This window comes from Camelina sativa, chromosome 6 (genome assembly GCF_030686135.1).
Source record: "Camelina sativa cultivar CO46 ecotype springtype chromosome 6, ASM3068613v1".
In the NCBI taxonomy this organism is placed as follows: domain Eukaryota; kingdom Viridiplantae; phylum Streptophyta; class Magnoliopsida; order Brassicales; family Brassicaceae; genus Camelina; species Camelina sativa.
The window spans coordinates 16090996-16107391 of record NC_141885.1 but is presented as its reverse complement, the minus strand read 5'-3'; the positions used below and the strand labels follow the sequence as shown (position 1 = coordinate 16107391).

At 38.1% G+C, this 16396-nt stretch overlaps 4 protein-coding genes and 1 long non-coding RNA gene across 8 annotated transcripts; 3 read left to right on the top strand and 2 right to left on the bottom strand.

Annotated features, from left to right (window-relative positions):
- The first annotated feature begins 162 nt into the window (after positions 1-162).
- LOC104791107 (mitochondrial phosphate carrier protein 2, mitochondrial) lies at positions 163-2368 on the top strand. The gene is made up of 5 exons (XM_087453106.1): positions 163-733; positions 1071-1476; positions 1558-1772; positions 1894-2018; positions 2132-2368. Exons 1-5 carry the CDS (start codon positions 416-418, stop codon positions 2190-2192), a joined length of 1125 nt encoding a protein of 374 aa, XP_087309232.1. The 5' UTR covers positions 163-415; the 3' UTR covers positions 2193-2368.
- A 1443-nt stretch (positions 2369-3811) lies between these two features.
- On the bottom strand, positions 3812-7969 carry LOC104698974 (serine/arginine (SR)-type shuttling mRNA binding protein-like). The gene is made up of 20 exons (XM_019246339.2): positions 7943-7969; positions 7487-7753; positions 7288-7388; positions 7177-7200; positions 7009-7078; positions 6785-6852; positions 6580-6700; positions 6371-6459; positions 6247-6270; positions 6055-6142; positions 5783-5850; positions 5579-5696; positions 5365-5456; positions 5238-5261; positions 5048-5135; positions 4787-4854; positions 4584-4701; positions 4384-4472; positions 4266-4289; positions 3812-4151 (listed from the first exon to the last, which is right to left on the bottom strand). The coding sequence occupies exons 1-20, from the start codon at positions 7967-7969 to the stop codon at positions 3995-3997; spliced, it is 1725 nt and encodes a 574-aa protein (XP_019101884.2). The 3' UTR covers positions 3812-3994.
- Positions 7970-8354: 385 nt separating this feature from the next.
- On the top strand, positions 8355-9794 carry LOC104791105 (uncharacterized). Its single transcript, XR_768874.3, has 3 exons — positions 8355-8492; positions 8662-9462; positions 9602-9794. It is a non-coding gene; the product is annotated as an uncharacterized LOC104791105 (long non-coding RNA).
- LOC104791106 (uncharacterized) lies at positions 9676-12833 on the bottom strand. The gene is made up of 13 exons (XM_010516909.3): positions 12593-12833; positions 12327-12480; positions 12109-12206; positions 11935-12018; positions 11699-11823; positions 11507-11579; positions 11376-11421; positions 11165-11274; positions 10960-11067; positions 10827-10886; positions 10666-10727; positions 10252-10564; positions 9676-10055 (listed from the first exon to the last, which is right to left on the bottom strand). Exons 1-13 carry the CDS (start codon positions 12665-12667, stop codon positions 9849-9851), a joined length of 1515 nt encoding a protein of 504 aa, XP_010515211.2. The 5' UTR covers positions 12668-12833; the 3' UTR covers positions 9676-9848.
- Positions 12834-12933: 100 nt separating this feature from the next.
- On the top strand, positions 12934-15974 carry LOC104791104 (sialyltransferase-like protein 2). Of its 4 annotated transcripts, none has more exons than XM_087453103.1 (12): positions 12934-13135; positions 13207-13324; positions 13411-13500; positions 13617-13694; positions 13793-13893; positions 14105-14297; positions 14391-14481; positions 14586-14650; positions 14754-14908; positions 15033-15114; positions 15269-15378; positions 15458-15974. In XM_087453103.1, the coding sequence occupies exons 2-12, from the start codon at positions 13208-13210 to the stop codon at positions 15651-15653; spliced, it is 1278 nt and encodes a 425-aa protein (XP_087309229.1). In that variant the 5' UTR covers positions 12934-13135; position 13207; the 3' UTR covers positions 15654-15974. The 4 variants fall into 4 exon arrangements, with proteins under 4 accessions (XP_087309229.1, XP_010515208.1, XP_010515210.1 ...); XM_010516906.3 differs by having other exon boundaries at positions 12937-13135; positions 13233-13324; XM_010516908.3 differs by having other exon boundaries at positions 12951-13135; positions 13251-13324.
- The last annotated feature ends 422 nt before the right edge of the window (positions 15975-16396 follow it).

The following is a 16396-nucleotide window of genomic DNA, read 5'->3' as shown; positions in this document are numbered from 1 at the left end:
GGAATTGTTACATAAACACCCATAAATAGAAGGAACAATGTTTTTAGTTATTATTACCAAGGGGCATATATATTGCTTTGACGGCTTTCCAAATTATTTGGGTACATATAACAATGTTTGTTTTCAATGATTTATTCGGTATGCAAACCCTCATTGACAAGTAAAGAGTCGTGACAAAGCAGTATTTGAATGTTTGACGTACGTCAGGGTCAGTCAATGGTAAAAAGATGCAAATGGTGAGGGGGGTTGATTAAAATATTGACATTTTCATAACCAAAAACTCTCAGCACCTATAAATACGTCAAATTCGATTCCACCAAAACTCACTCAACCTGTGAGATTTTTTGCTCTCTCCCGAATAGTCAAAAACCAACAGAAATAATTTTGAGTTATCTCATCTCTACTCGATCTGTAAATGTCCGAGTTCAGCGACTCAAGCAGATCTTTGATCCCGAGCTTCCTCTACTCGTTCGCTCATCATCGTCTGTTTCAGTCGCCGGAGGAGTCAGCTACGACCATGAAGACTCATTTCAAATCACGGCTGTTAGTTTCTCCGACTTCTTCAGTCTCATCATCTAACGGTACCGCCAGTTTCGCCATCGCGACGCCGAATGAGAAAGTAGAAATGTACTCGCCGACGTATTTCGCGGCGTGTACGGTGGCCGGGATGTTATGCTGCGGTATCACGCACACGGCGATTACGCCACTTGATGTCATCAAATGCAACATGCAGGTGAAGTTCCAATTTCCAAACCAACTACTTTGTTTATAGTATTTTGTAAAGGCTTCTTCAAAAGCTACTTTATTATTGAAATGGTGAAATCTTGAATGATGTATTTTATGATTTTTCTTTTGTTCAAATGAATTATTCAACTTAGTAAAGTTTTGTTAATTCCACTTTTCTTGTTATACTTTCCACATGCTGTCAACTGTTGAGTTTCTTGTTTTACACGGCATCGACTCTTCAACGCCGTCAGAGACTTTTCTCATGCATGATTTTTGATGTGAACTCAGAGAGGGAATCTAAGCTCAGTTTACAGAAAGACCCTTAATTTTATTGTTATTTTCAGATTGATCCATTGAAGTACAAGAATATAACTTCTGCTTTCAAGACAACCATCAAAGAGCAAGGGTTCAAGGGTTTCACCAGAGGCTGGTCACCCACGCTTCTCGGGTACAGTGCCCAGGGAGCTTTTAAATACGGACTCTATGAGTACTCCAAGAAATACTACTCAGACATCGTTGGACCAGAATACGCAGCCAAGTACAAGACCTTGATTTACCTAGCTGGCTCTGCCTCTGCGGAAATCGTTGCTGATGTGGCTCTCTGTCCAATGGAAGCGGTCAAAGTCAGGGTCCAGACTCAGCCTGGTTTCGCCCGTGGTTTATCTGATGGTTTACCAAAGATCATCAGATCCGAAGGCCTTCGAGGGTTACACAAAGGACTTGTCCCTCTCTGGGGACGCCAGATTCCATGTAAGTATATCTATACACAAGAAAATGTAAGAAGGTCATTGAGATGATAATTTCAGTTAAAGTAATATTGAGGTTTTGCAGATACGATGATGAAATTTGCTACTTTTGAAAACACTGTGGAGCTCATATACAAGAAAGTGATGCCTACACCAAAAGAGGAGTGCTCGAAGCCAGTTCAGCTCGGGGTTAGCTTTGCAGGTGGATACATTGCTGGAATTTTCTGCGCCGTCATCTCCCATCCTGCAGATAACTTAGTCTCTTTCCTCAATAATTCTAAAGGAGCAACCGTTGCTGATGTAAGTAAAAAACTCCATACACATATCCATGCTCTTCACCAGTACATCAAGCAGCTCAGAGTTGTCCACTGATATCAGCTTGTGGACACTGACTTGGTTTTTGTTCTTTCACATGCTACAGGCAGTAAAGAAGCTAGGATTATGGGGTATGTTTACACGTGGACTTCCTCTTCGCATTTTCATGATAGGAACACTAACTGGAGCGCAGTGGGTTATCTATGATGCTGTCAAAGTTTTAGCTGGATTGTAAGTTTTTTCATTACCTGCACTTAAAATATCCTCATCAATACTCAAATCGTTTTAGAATCAACATATGAAATACAATCCATCACTTACCTATAATTTGGTTATTTTCTTAGACCAACCACTGGTGGTGCTTCTCCAGCAGCTACTTCGCTTGCTCCAGCTGTAAGTGCATAATATCATAAGGACATTCATCGCACAGCCGTCACATTAGAGCAATAAAAAGGGAAACAGAACTCCCAATTATTATTTTTATTTTGTTTCTATCTTGTAATAGTACAAAAATGGTACGTATTTGCTAGCTACATCTATACTCTACCGATTATGTTTCTACATATGGAAGTCATTGAAAATATCCTTTTGCGCTCTGCTAAATCAGTTTAAACACAAGTTGTGTTACGTGTAATTTATGTAATCCAAGAGGGACTACAACTCTGGAGATGGGTTTAATGGAGACGTGTGTCAAAAACAACCGTAGCAAATACGTGTACTACCTCAACAAAATACTGACATATTTTGAAGGCAATAAGAACATGCATGTAACTCAACAAAATTGTGAGTTTCATCAAAAACCCTTGTGATCTCTCCACATGTACACTAAAAAACTTCACCCAATAATAATAAAACAAACTCAAGAGGAAATTAATTTAATCCCTTACAAAAGCTTCTCAGCAAGGTTGTGGCTAATTTAACAAAAGTAATAGCGTTTAGTCTCTTCTCTAATGGCATCAATTTGTAAGATTTAAACAGCAATCCTACTCCCAAGTAATATGGGCTTAAACGATGACGTAATGAGGAAGCCCATAAGGGCCCAATACTTCTGTTGTTTTTTTTGTTGGGGTCGTAGTATCACACAATCAGATCGTCTCCGTCTTCCTCAATTCATTCGCCGGCTCGAGAGATTTTGCAGAAGAAGAGAAAAAGAAGATGTCATTCATGAGAGGAGAAGCGTTAGTCTCGAAACTTGCTGCGCTCGCCAAATACGCCGTTCTTCCTGGAACTATGGTCGCGTCTCTCATCTATTCGCCGCCTGATTTCTCCAAACACTCTCAATCTTCCTCCAAATAGGTCAGATCCGGAGTCAGTGATCTCTTCTTCCCCCTTCCTTCTCCGCGATTGCCTCTGGTTATATATATATATATATTGATATATATCAAAATTTTCATTGATTTCTCATGTGTGATTTAAGTAGTCAATTTGAGAATTGAGAGCTCTCTCGCATCTTGAAATCAAACTTGAATTAGCTTAATTGAGTTTTAGGTATATCATCATCATACTTGTTTTGAGTTTTTGTTTGTTAAAAACTGATTTTGGAAATTTGAAAGTGTAGTTGTAGTTTTTGTATTCTATGTTTGCTAATGACTCTTTATCTGGTGAATGAGATCATTAAAAATGGATCTTGAAATCTTCTTGATGTGCAGGTTACAAAATCGCACAACTATGTGATGGCTTAAAGAGTTACTTCTCTGTTTCCAAAATATGTTATTTCGTGATCGAATTTGACTCGAATGTTATGTTCCGAACAATGCACAAGTTATATCTTGTTAAAATAACCAATCTCAGTCATGACTTGTTATTGTCGAAACTCTTCCACAGATAGTATCCATGGTTGATTTGCTTGCTCTCTAATGTTTGTTTAGTTTCTCAAATTTCTTCTTTCAACAATGTACTACGGCAGTCACGATCACATTATGTACTTTGCTTATGGATCGTAAGATCAAGCAGTAGAGAGTCTAGGTTTGATATTTTTTACGCCATAACTAATAACATTATTTGAAATAGAGGCAAAACAAAGCTGAGCTTCTAGTAACATAACTTGAATCCATTAAATTACAAGAACATAACTTATGCTTTCATGACAACAGTCAAAGAGCAACGGCTTAAGGGAGTGAAAAACATTCTCTGAAAAACCCAACTAGTTAAAAAAAAGTAGCATTGTATCACAAGTTAAAAACGCTAAAGAGCTTCTTCTTCTTCTATCACTTGTCGTCGTCAGAGAAGGTAATCTTCTTACCGCGAGATACACTGAAGATTACCTTCTTATGAACCCCATAGAGCTTCATTTTCCTATTGGGTTTTGTCTTCCAATCATCTTCTTCTATCATAAGGCTTTCTTGTCGAAGGCAGTCTTCGTTCCTGAAATAAACAAAAGAGAACCCTTGTGATCTCTCCATCCATGAATACCAAAAATTTCACCCAATGTCCTCTTGATAACCAAACTCAAAAGGCAAGTAATTAAAAAAAGCTTACCAAAGCTTCTCTGCAAGGTTGTACCTAATTAACAAAAATAATAGCATTAAAATGACATCAACACTCCAGTAATAAGAATAGAGAAACAAATCTCCATAAACATGGATAATCAATTTACTTGGGTCGGAGAGGGTATGGAGCTATCTCAGCCACATCAAGAGAAATATAATGACGCTGCAATTTTCCTCCGTTCTTCTTTTGCAGCGCCTACCATATGAAAGATTAAATCAGCAATGGTGCTTTCAAATAACTACTTGTAAAGTTGTCATCATAAGTACTACTCTACTTAAATATTTTTCATCATTAAACTGCTCTCACCTCCTTTGCTTTGTTAGCAGATGCAAACTCAACAAAGCCACAGCCAACACGGCCACCCCAGCTGTTTACTATAAGTCGAACACTTAAAACTTCTCCAACATCTCCAAAGAAATTGATGCTGTGAAAACAAAGGATAAAATATCAGTCATGAATAACATGCTCCAAGAACACAAGAGGATACTAAAAGGTGCTACGCTACTTACATGTCTGGTACTTTAGTTTTTAAAGAGAGATTTGAAATAAAGAGAGTCCTTTTTCTTACGGCAACTTCCTGACATTAAAAAGCAGTTCTGTTAGCACGACTCTAAGGAGAGAAAAAAAAGACTTAAATCGCATATCAACAAAACGTAGATTCATCCCTAGAGTAAGTCATATATTTCGACTTTGTGGCAACAGTTCTGTTATTACACCGCTAAAGCGTTTCCTCTGAGCATGAATTATATCAAGATAATAAGAAGAGGTACCTCAACAAAATTGGGAGTTTCATCAAGTCCTTCCACTGCCTCATCTTCTTCTATCAGGAGGCTTTCTTGTCGAAGGTAGTCTTCATACCTGGAATATTTAAAACCCTTGTGATCTCTCCATGTATACCAAAAACATCACCCAACGTGCTCTTGATAATAAACTTATGAGGCAAATAGTTAAATCCCTTACCAAACCTTGTGATCTATGAAATACCTAATTCACAAAAATAAAAGCGTTAGTCTTCAGTAATGCTATCAAAACTCTAGCAACCAGTGTTACAGAAACAAGTCTCCCTAAAATGGGAAAATCAATTTACTTGGGCTGTGGAGAAGAGCATGGAGGATCAGTCTTAGCCACATCAAGATGAATCTTGCGATTGTGCAAATATTCACCATCTTTTTCCAGCGCCTACAGTATAAAAGATTGAATCAGCAAAAAACTTCTTGTATAATTTTTCCATCAAAAGTAAACACTACTTTTCAAATGATTACTAAAATACATTTCATCATTAATATATAAACTAATGTAACCTTCTTTGCTTCGTTAGCAGAAGCAAACTCAACAAAGCCATAGCCAAGTTGCTTGCCATTGTGGTTTACAGCAAGTCGAACATGAACAACTGTTGCAACATCTTTAAAGAAATTGATGCTGTACAATTAGAGGGATAAAATATTAGTCATGAAAAAAACTTGCTGCAAGATGGAAAGAGAGAGGAAATTAAAGGTGTTACTTACAGATCTGATATTTTAGTTTTGTGATATAAATCGGAAACACAGAGCGTCTTTTTTCTTACCGCAACTGCCTGAATTTAACAGCCAAGTTTGTTAGCACTGACTCTTAAGGAGAAAAGGAGTTAAAATTGCATAACAACTCAAAGTAGCCTCATCTAAAAAGATTCATCCCTAGAATAAGTCATCTTTCAACTTTGTGGCAACAGTTGTGTTATTAAACGCTAAGCGTTTCTTCTGAGCTTGACATATTTTGAAGATAATAAGTACAGGGGTACCTGAACAAAAATGTGAGTTTCATCAAGTCCTTCCAGTGTCTCATCTTCTAGTACCAGACTGCTTTCTCGTCGAAGGTAGTCTTCGTACCTGGAATATCAAAAACCCTTGTGATCTCTCCCCATGTACACCAAAAATTTCACCCAATGTGTTCTTGATAACAAACTCAAGAGGTAAATAGTTAAATCCCTTACCAAAACTTCTCTACAAGGTTGTACCTAATTGAAAAAAACCAATGGAGTTAGTCTTCTGTATGGCATCAAAACTCTAGCAATAAGTTGCATAAAACAAATCTCCATTATACGGAAAATAATTTACTTGGGTCGTGGAGAGTATGGAGCTGTCTTAGCCAAGTGAAGTGAAATCTTACGATCATGCAAATATTTGCCATTTTTCTTTTTCAGCGTCTACAGTGTATGTAAGATTTAATCAGGTATCATACTTTCAAATAACTACTTGTATATTCGAATTACTTTATTACTTTTTTTTTCTTCATTACTACAGAATAACTACTTGTATAGTCTCACCTTCTTTGCTTCGTAAGCATAAGCAAACTCAACAAAGCCATAGCCCACATGCTTACCCTCGGGGTTTACAATAAGTCGAACACTAACGACTTCAACTTCAACATCTTCGAAAAAGCTGATGCTGTAAAAGAGTGGAAGGATTAAACATCAGAACATGAAAACCTTGCTCTGAGAACGTAACTGGAAAATTTAAGGTGCTACTTACATATGTAATATTCTAGTTTGGGGAGAGAGATTGGCAAGAAAGAGCGTCTGTAGTCTTGCTGCAACTATCTGGATTTTAACAGCCAAGTGTGTTAGCACAACTCTAAGGAGAAGAGGCCTTAAAACTAAGTCATCTGTCGACTTTGGGACAACACTTGTGTTACTAAAAAAAGTAAAGCGATTCTTGTGAGCATGGCATATTTTGAAGAAAACAAGAAGAGGTACCTCAACAAAATCGGGAGGTGTCTCCTCTTCTTCTATCGGAAGGCTTTCTCTTAGAAGGTAGTCTTCGTACCTGGAATATCAAAAACCCTTGTGATCTCTCCATCCTTGTAGACCAAAAATTTCAACTAATGACTTAAGAGGCAAATAGTGTAAAAAAAAAAAACTTACCAAACGTTGTGATCTATGCAATAACTAATTAACAAAAAAAACATAATAGCGTTAGTCTTGTGTAATGGGAATAGCAATAAGTTAGAGAAACAAATGTCAAAATCAATTTACTTGGGTCGTTGTGGTCGTGGAGGGTAGGGAGCTATGTCAGCCACGCCAAGAAGAGCAATCTTATTACCAAACAAATATTCACCATTCTTCTTTTCCAGAGCCTGCAGTTGAAAATATTTAAATCAGCAAATGGTGTAATTTCAAAATAAACACCTGTAAGATACATTTCATCAATACTACTAAAAAACTAGTCTCTCACCTTGTTTGCTTCGTTAGCAGAAGCAAACTCAACAAAGCCACAGGACCGACGCTTGCCATTGGGGTTTAGAGCAATTTGAACACGAACAAGTTTTGCAACATCTTTGAAGAAATCGATGATATTTGATATTACAATACCGCGAGAGACATGGTCAATAAAGAGCGTCCTTTTTCTTACTGCTGCAACTGCCTCTACAAAATCGGGAGTTTCATCAGGCTTCGTATCCTCCAACAACTCGACCCATCCTTTGATCTGCTGGAGACTATCCTGTTACATGAGTGAGTAGCCATTATTAGAACAGAGTGTAATTCTCAAAGAGCAAGAGGAATCCGACCATCTTAGGTTACCTTCTTCTCCTCCTCGGATGTTCCTTATGTTTCTTCAGAATAGGTTTGGTCTCCAAGTCATCTTCTAGCTCTCGCTTACCTAAAAGAACAAAGTTTTAAAATCAACAACCTCTCCAGCTAGAGTACCACCAGACATGTTTATTTTATAAGACATTAAATAAAAGAGAGAGCCACCCGAAACAAACCCAATAAGCTGGCCATAGAGAAGATGAAAACAGTCTCGCTCTTCCTTTCCCGGAAAGAGTTGAGAGCTAAAAAAAATAAAACATGCTTATATACTCGTTAAGGGTTTCGCTCTTCTTTATGGGCCTTGAGGGGCTAATAAGCTTCGGCCCAATTAGATTATTCTGTTCAATCGTCCGTTGACTTTTTTCATACAACCAAAATCAATCTTCATGATTGGTGATTGCAACCATATATGTATCTTATCAGGTATATATGGTTAAGGGTTAGTGTTTGCAACGGCTCGGTAGTCCGCTTCTGTCGACATTCCAGATACGGGATGACTTCCAAGGTAGTAGATTATGTAGGCGTTGGTAGGAGCAGTCTGCATCCTAGTAGGCATGAAGACTGAGTCAGTTCTTGTGCAGTAGTAAGTAACAGTACCTGCCACAAGTCATTCTTTTAAGCGCAAGTAAAACTATAGCACATAGCACAAGGTATGGTATTTTTCTGCCAATGACATTACTGCTCTCTTCTCTAACTTCATATCCTCAAAATACGTAATCATGTGCAATTACTTGGCTTCTCGTAGAATTAGTTATACACTTATACTACATATCTGTGGGAGAGAGGTAATCACCCTATTCTGATCCAATTTTTTTGCAGAAAAATACCATACCTGTTCTAGCAAGGCAGAGCAATAAACAGAATTGCAGGATCTGCTTAGCAAATAGGGCAAGTAACTGAAACCTCCTCTGTTGTGCTTGAAAACTTGTCCTTGGCGAATGGACTAAGAATCAACTTAAGAGTTGAGCAGCGGAAGAAACAACAAGAGCATTTCCTGAATATCCCCAATCAACTCAAAAGTTGAATGCCAAACAGAACCACAAAATCAGATCCAACATAACATTTCTGACGGCAGGCAAGACAAATACTCATCAGATAAGTCTAAAAAGAATACCTGCTGTGGATACATTTTTGAAATTTGCTACTTTTGAAAATAATGGGGAGCTCATATACAAGAAAGTGATCCCTACCCCAAAAGAGGAGTGCTCGAAGCCAGTTCAGCTTTGAGTCAAGCTTTGCAGGTGGATACATTGCAGGTGGATACATTGCAGGAATTTTCTGTACAGTCATCTCACATCCTGCAGATAACTTCATCTCTCTCCTCAATAACTCTAAAGGAGATACTGTTACTGATGTGAGTGAAATTCCATACAAATCCGTACTTCACCAGAACAGCCAACAGCTCAGATTCATCCACTGATATATATATATATATATATATATATGGCTACTTATGGCTGCTACCGACTTGGTTGTTATTCTTTCACATGCTACAGGCAGTAAAAAGGCTATTTTTTGGGGTATGTTAACTAGGGGCCCTCCACTTTGCATTTTCATGATAGGAACACTAACAGGAGCGCAGTGGGTTATCTCTGATGCTGTCAAAGTTTTAGCTGGATTGTAAGTTTTTCATCACCTGCACTTAAAGATATTCTCATCAATAATCAAATCATTTTAGAACCAACATATGAAAGACACTCCATCACTTACCTATAATTTTCTCATTTTCTTTCGCCATCCACTGGTGGTGCTTCTCCAGTTACTGCGCTTGCTCCATCTGTAAGTGCATAAAACTACAAGGACATTCCATCGCATAGCCATAAACACTAGACCAATAAAAGGGAAGCAAAACTCCCAATTATTATTCTTATTTTGTTTCTACCTTGTAATAGTACAAAAATGGTGTTCACTGCATCTAGCTATTATATTCTACATATGAGAGTTTTCGAAAATATCCTTTTGCGTTCTACCGTATATCAGTTTAAACACAACCAATCCAAGAGGGACTACAACTCTTGAGATGGGTTTAATGGAAAGACAGTGTCGAAAACAACCCTAGCAAATACATGTCTAACTTCTGGAAGGTTGCCTGAAGATAATGAGGTATAATCAATTTCACTGTCTTGCTTAGGCACAAATTCCTTCTGCACATTTTCCTTCACACACTCGAATATTCTTCTTGCATCTAGGTACAACTGCAACGGTATGAAAACCTGTAGAAAGGCCAACGATAGAAGATAATTAGTACAACAGCTTAACCAAGGAAATCTTGTTTCTAATCATTAGCAAAAAGATATATCAAACTCCCTATCCTATAATAGTCTAGGCTTTCTACGGAGACGAATCTGCATTTGCATATGTACCAATGATACTTCGTTATATGAAGCTAAGAAAAGTAGGAGTGCTTACCATATCGGAATGTGGGGCCTGAGGATACGCTGCCATAGCCTTGGAAATAAACTTCCCATTAGTCATCTGTCCCAAGGCTTCTTTGATAGACGAATCAAGATCCATGACTTCATCCAATAAGGTTTGGGAGTCCAGTTCCTCTGGCTCCAGTAGCTCAAAGAAGCTTCTGTTATGTGGCTTTGTGACTTCATGGGTGATTTTTATAGCTTCTAGAACATCTCCACCATTGTGGACAGCAAGGCTGAACGCGGCAACCACTGAAGGATATCGAGGTTGATCAGCAAGGGCTTTGTGAAGAGCCAAGATTGCTAACCTGCAAATTCCCCACCCAATTATGTTAGGCATTACAATATTGTCAACTGTATATAATAAGGATGGTGCCTAAAGGATCTTAATAGACGAAGACCCACATACCATAAGCTGCTGGGGCAAGGTCTGTCTGGAGCCAACAAAGTATCCAAATTGCCGAAGAGAGACTGCATGGTTGAATGTTAAGTATAAGTTCTTTACTCCACATGTTAAGCAACATACACCTGTCTCTGAAGAATATTTCAAAATGTGCATCTGCTTATTACCAGAAGCATGTTAGTCGTTTCGTCACGTCTCTTGAAACCACTGTGAATGAGATATGCTGCCTGTGAATATTGAAGTTAGATAGACTAGATGCGATAAAAGACCCAACAAGAGTCGAGTGAAATCACTACTAACCTGAATTGGTAAAAGAATTTCTAGTATCCCAAATTTCCACAACAATCTTAAAGAAGCTTCTGCTGATCCATATGCTAACATGTAATTCATTTCCATCAAGATTCTTCCCTACACATTTGACGCAGAATCATTCGTGACCAAGATGTTGTAACACAAATGTGTAGAAATTATTTCTTTGTAGAGAGTAGCAATAACAAAAGCCTACCCTGTGGAGTCTTTGTACAAGGAAGGAAAGGTTCCTTAAAAAATGAGCTGTTTCCTTGGATATTGTGAATCCTAACCGCGCAGCAATTCTTGTTCCACGAAGAATCCGGGCTGGAAATAGTATAAACCATGTCGCACTAATGAGCTTCCATTATAGAGATTATTTATGGTATTCATAGATGAATTTTTTTCTCTGAAAAGTGAAAACTCACCACAGTCTTCTTGAAAAGATGTGCCAGCATGAAACACCGTCCGTACCTGTGCGCAAAGAACCACACTTAGACCATATGTATTTGTAGATAATTAATCCCCAAAAAAAAGGCATTACAGACTACGTCCACACCTTGGCTTTTCTAATGTCTTCCATTCCCCCGAGATAGTCATATACAACTTTGGCATACGGATCAAACATCAAACTGAGATAGGAAAAGCAATATAAATTAGTAAGGAAATGTAATAAAAGTTAACAGGAAACATGAAGAACCAATTCATTTCTCTCTTTCGACAGGAGATTGTCTAGGGATTAATAAGATACCCATTAATAGTGAAATCACGCTGCAAGCAATTATTGTAACGGATACTGTCCTTGTCATAGGAGCCATTGGATTTTCCAGAACCAGTTCTAGGAGAATGTTGAGCAGATGTGCTAAAACTCGAAACCTACTCAAAAAGAATACAAAGGAATCTAAAGTGACGAGATTTGTTCTTATTTGACTTTGCTATGCTTATATTGGTTTTAAAAAGATAATCCTTGACAAGGAAACATCAAACCTCAATCATATCATTCCCAACGTGCACGTGACATATAGGAAACCTTCTTCCAACAATTTCACATCTTGAGAAAGTCCGAACAACCTAAACACATTTCCAACAAAAAAAGAATCATTTCTTGAAATCCGATTGAGAGACAATGCTATAGAGATGACCTTTAGCTTGGAGACCAACCTCTCTAAGCTCTGCATTAGTAAGTACATCAAAATCTTTTGGTGTCCTCTTCAAAATAAGATCCCTTACACAGCCTCCAACAAGGTAAACATCATGTCCTACACACATCACATCATGGAAAAAAGAAAACAAATTCTAAAACCAGCAACAGAAAGAATAAAACATTTGAGATTTCATCTTTAGATTCTATCAGAAGATAAAAAAAAAAAAGCATCAACCTTTACTCTTAAGGCCATTTAGAACTACCCGGGCGGGCTTTGAAATCATAGAACTGGTTATCCCAAGATCTTCTGAATTCAATTTCTTCCACTTTGGTGCTTTACCCTTGTCATGATGATAAATTGCAGCAGCAGTAGCAGTGTTGAACTGAACCTGTAAGCGAAACAACATATTAACACAAACAAAGAACACGAATATAAAAATATATGAAAACGAAATTACATAGAATTATACTGTCGTAGTTGTTAAAAGTGTATATATTTACCTTCGAGAAACAGTAAAACAGGGGACGAACAGGGAAATGGGATCTGCAAGCGAAACCCATACTTAAAACCGCCATGAAAATTCAAAACGATTCACCATTTCATCATGGGCTCTTGATGCTTATCAAACTTGCTTTAATGGAATCTGAACTATCAGACATTTTTTTACAGAGGAGATTGTTAGGGTTTTTGTTTGTCTTTTTGAAGATGAACAAGGAAAGGGTTTTTAGCCACGTGGACCGTTCTCATTTCATAACTATCGTGCCGTTTTAACATCATTCGTTAAATACGCAGCGTTTTGTTTTAAGATAAAACTGTATGCCGTCTTAAGCTTCAGAAAGGAGACTACACGCTGTTCATTAATGCTCAGATCGGGAACTTTCGCGTTAGTAATTCTAATTCACATCGTCGTCGTCTCCTTGAAAGATCGAAGCCGAAGCTTTTACTGGGGGAATCGATGAAGCTCTTGCATCTGATATTCCTATTAGCTTTAACTACTGGAATCTCTGCTGTTCTAATCTACATTTTTGGCGTCTCGAATCTATGTAAGTGTATGTATACTCCATCGTCGTGTCAGTGTATAGTGTTTGTATTCGTGAAATTTTTGTTTCTGAAGTATGGGGATGATTAATGATAAAGAAGATGATTCCGTGGATTTAGACGAGTCTAATCGGCTTAGCAATGAAGATTTAGAGGCGTTGCAGTCTTTGCAGAGCGGATTCAAGAAGTGCGTAGTAAGTGAATCCGAATCAGTCATTAGGAATCGATTGGTTGATCCGTTTCGAGTTAGCTGATTAGAACTGATCTAATGATGATGCAGAGTGCAAATGGCCTGGGACTACAAGCTGCTACGGGTAGAGATTATTGCAAAGTTTCAATTAACTTCCCCAAGGATACTGTTCCCAAATGGGTAATTGCTCCCTCTTGACTGATTGCATGACTCTATACATTAGCAGATTTAAGATTGGTTTGTTGAATATTTGTACTTTACCTTATTTTGATGTCTTGGATTATGTACAACAACAGAAAGATCCCAAGTCTGGAGAGCTTGAAGGACTTTCATATGAGTTTGACCTGTGCGAAGCAGTAGCTACATGGGAACAAGTGGGTGTTGCCGTTCTTATTGTTTGTGTAACTTTCAGTTCATATTTATTTGTTGTAGTCTTTAAACTGATGGGTTAATTGGCGAGTTGGTTGACTAGGTCAGGAATAGCTCTACCATACTTACCAAGGAATACATTGATGCCTTACCAAATGGATGGGAAGACTATGCTTGGCGCAGAATCAATAAAGGAATTCAACTGTAAGTATTTCACTGACACTAGACGAGGGATGAAATGCATGATAATTGGTTATTATCAGTTTATCACTCTGTTTTCATAGCCAACTGCTCAAATTTAGCTAGAATTTAAGGTTCTCAGTCACAATATATTTGGTAGTTTGTAAATATAGTGTACAATGCTGTGTTGTCGTCTTCTTTTCTTGGCGTTAATGAAACTCGCACTCTGGTGCAGTAATCGTTGCCAGAATAAATCTTTATGCATTGAGAAGCTTTCATTGGTGCTTCCTGAAACACCACCATATTTCCCTCGGCAGTTTGAGCGATGTGCTGTTATTGGTAACTCTGGTGATCTTTTAAAAACAAAGTTTGGAAAGGAGATAGATACTTACGATGCGGTTCTTCGAGAAAATGGTGCTCCGATTCAGGTTAATGAAGACTTATTTTACCAAACTTCCAATTCTTTTGTTCCCTCTGTAGTCTCACGTACCTTCATTTTTGTTTGGAATATCATCTTGCAGAACTACAAGGAATATGTAGGAGAGAAAAGTACATTCCGTCTTCTTAACCGAGGGTCAGCAAAAGCCCTTGACAAAGTCGTGGAGTTGGATGGTACTGTATAACTGTTCCCTTGTTTTTCACTCATTTGTGTGTGTCACATTTTTTATGCTTGCAACTAGATACTCCACTCTCTCTGATCCTTTGAAATTGTGCAGAAAAAAAGCAAGAGGTCCTCCTAGTAAAAACAACAATTCATGATATTATGAACAAGATGATTCGGGTTTGTACATTGCACTTATTTGTCTCTTGGCTCTTTTGATTTTGAATATCTGTAATCTGCACCTGGTCTTTGAAACATATTTGACGATTTTCTTTCTATGCAGGAAGTCCCAATAAAAAATCCTGTGTACTTAATGCTTGGTGCTTCATTTGGCTCGGCAGCCAAAGGAACTGGGCTCAAGGCTCTTGAGTTTGCTCTCTCGACGTGTGATTCAGTTGATATGTATGGTTTTACTGTGGATCCAGGCTATAAAGAGTGGTATTAAGTCTACCTATATTCGTTTTGTCTAGCTGTTTACTTATTAACCATGTTTACTATTTATACCTGTCTGTTTATGAACCATGTTTACGTTTGACAGCAATCTCTTGTAATATTCTTTCAGGACTAGATATTTTTCAGAATCGCGACAAGGGCATACTCCTTTGCATGGTAGAGCTTACTACCAGATGATGGAATGCTTGGGTGTAAGTATCTGGTGTCTCGTTTTTGCTCATTATCCAGTTAACGAGTTATTATGGAATAACCACTTGATTCGTTTATGTCATTTGCTTTGGCCTATTCTAGATTAGGAGATCCCTTCTAGCTTTTTGGTTTTAACATGGTTATCTTTTCTTTTAGCTCATTAAAATACACTCTCCCATGAGAGCTGAGCCTAACCGAGTCGTGAAATGGGTGCCAAGCCGCAGTACAATTAGATCTGCAAGAATTGCAGCAGAGAAGCTCTTGAGGTAATTATCAATAACCCAATTTCATCTTCTTTCTTTGCCAAACTTCATCAATATTCTCTTACAAACCATTTATGTGCAGGAGAGTTGGAGCAGGATCTGCAAACCCATTAGCTTCATGCTCGATAGTAAAGAAGAGAAACAAAAGCAAGCGTCCAATGGTCTCACACCTCAGAAAACCTGTGAGCGACCATCAAAAATTTGTGAGAAGCACAAGCATGTACCCTGTAGAGCACAGTCCTGGGCATGGTCAGCTTTGCATAACACCAGCTGACTAAGAAACTGCATATCTAAGAATTGACTGATCACCTTCCACACTGAAGCACAAAACAGAATCCCAGGAAGATAATAGATTCATTGAAAGCAAGTCCCTCTGCTATTGCACAGTTTTAGGGATTGAAAGATCATCGAGGTGATAGTTTTCTGCGTAGTCTCTCGAGGTTATAGAGCATTTATTCTTTCGTTATCCTGTTTTTCCAAAATTTTCTTCACGAGAGATGTAGGTAAAATCATAGAAGACTAAAATAGAATGGGAAGCTAGAGATTGCTTGTTCCATGTCTAATTATAGAATATAAAGCAAATGTTATGTTCTTTGTAATCTTGTCTTGTTATTATTCCCCGACTTTTTACTAGTTGCTAAAGTAGATAATGCGGAAGAATAGTGTATAGTGGCCTCAGCAGTCAGCCCTCACGTTGTTCCTACGAGCTGCATGAATAGGAAGGAAATTAAATTGGAACCACACCAGTCAATGAAAATATGAAATCTGACAAGTCCTAAAAGACAAGGAGCTTAGAAGATACCTGACAGATCTTTTAACCAGAAAAGTATCTGAAGCAGGAAGTTTACATCTTTCAGTGGCTCGAAGTTCCCCTCCTACATGTTCGTTTGAAGCCAAACTTTCAGTTAAAAACCCAAACTTTATATTCCAAATTTCATCAAGGGCTTCAATAGACACCAAAACTTTCTCCTCGAGCTAATCGTTAGGAACAGTCTTCCGAGCAGCTTCTTGACGGACAGGA

Coding starts and splice junctions, on each gene's coding strand:
- LOC104791104 (XM_010516906.3), top strand. CDS start 13,048: ATGAAGCTCTTGCATCTGATATTCCTATTAGCTTTAACTACTGGAATC. Junction 13,695..13,792: donor CAGTAGCTACATGGGAACAA/GTGGGTGTTGCC, acceptor TTGGTTGACTAG/GTCAGGAATAGCTCTACCAT. Junction 14,651..14,753: donor TTATGAACAAGATGATTCGG/GTTTGTACATTG, acceptor CTTTCTATGCAG/GAAGTCCCAATAAAAAATCC.
- LOC104791106 (XM_010516909.3), bottom strand. CDS start 12,667: ATGGCGGTTTTAAGTATGGGTTTCGCTTGCAGATCCCATTTCCCTGTT. Junction 12,207..12,326: donor AAATGGCCTTAAGAGTAAAG/GTTGATGCTTTT, acceptor TGATGTGTGTAG/GACATGATGTTTACCTTGTT. Junction 10,887..10,959: donor AAATTCTTTTACCAATTCAG/GTTAGTAGTGAT, acceptor CAATATTCACAG/GCAGCATATCTCATTCACAG.
- LOC104791107 (XM_087453106.1), top strand. CDS start 416: ATGTCCGAGTTCAGCGACTCAAGCAGATCTTTGATCCCGAGCTTCCTC. Junction 1,773..1,893: donor AAGGAGCAACCGTTGCTGAT/GTAAGTAAAAAA, acceptor CACATGCTACAG/GCAGTAAAGAAGCTAGGATT. Junction 2,019..2,131: donor GTCAAAGTTTTAGCTGGATT/GTAAGTTTTTTC, acceptor TTATTTTCTTAG/ACCAACCACTGGTGGTGCTT.
- LOC104698974 (XM_019246339.2), bottom strand. CDS start 7,969: ATGTCTGGTGGTACTCTAGCTGGAGAG. Junction 7,201..7,287: donor CCACGACCACAACGACCCAA/GTAAATTGATTT, acceptor TTTGTTAATTAG/TTATTGCATAGATCACAACG. Junction 6,853..7,008: donor CACCTCCCGATTTTGTTGAG/GTACCTCTTCTT, acceptor GTTAAAATCCAG/ATAGTTGCAGCAAGACTACA.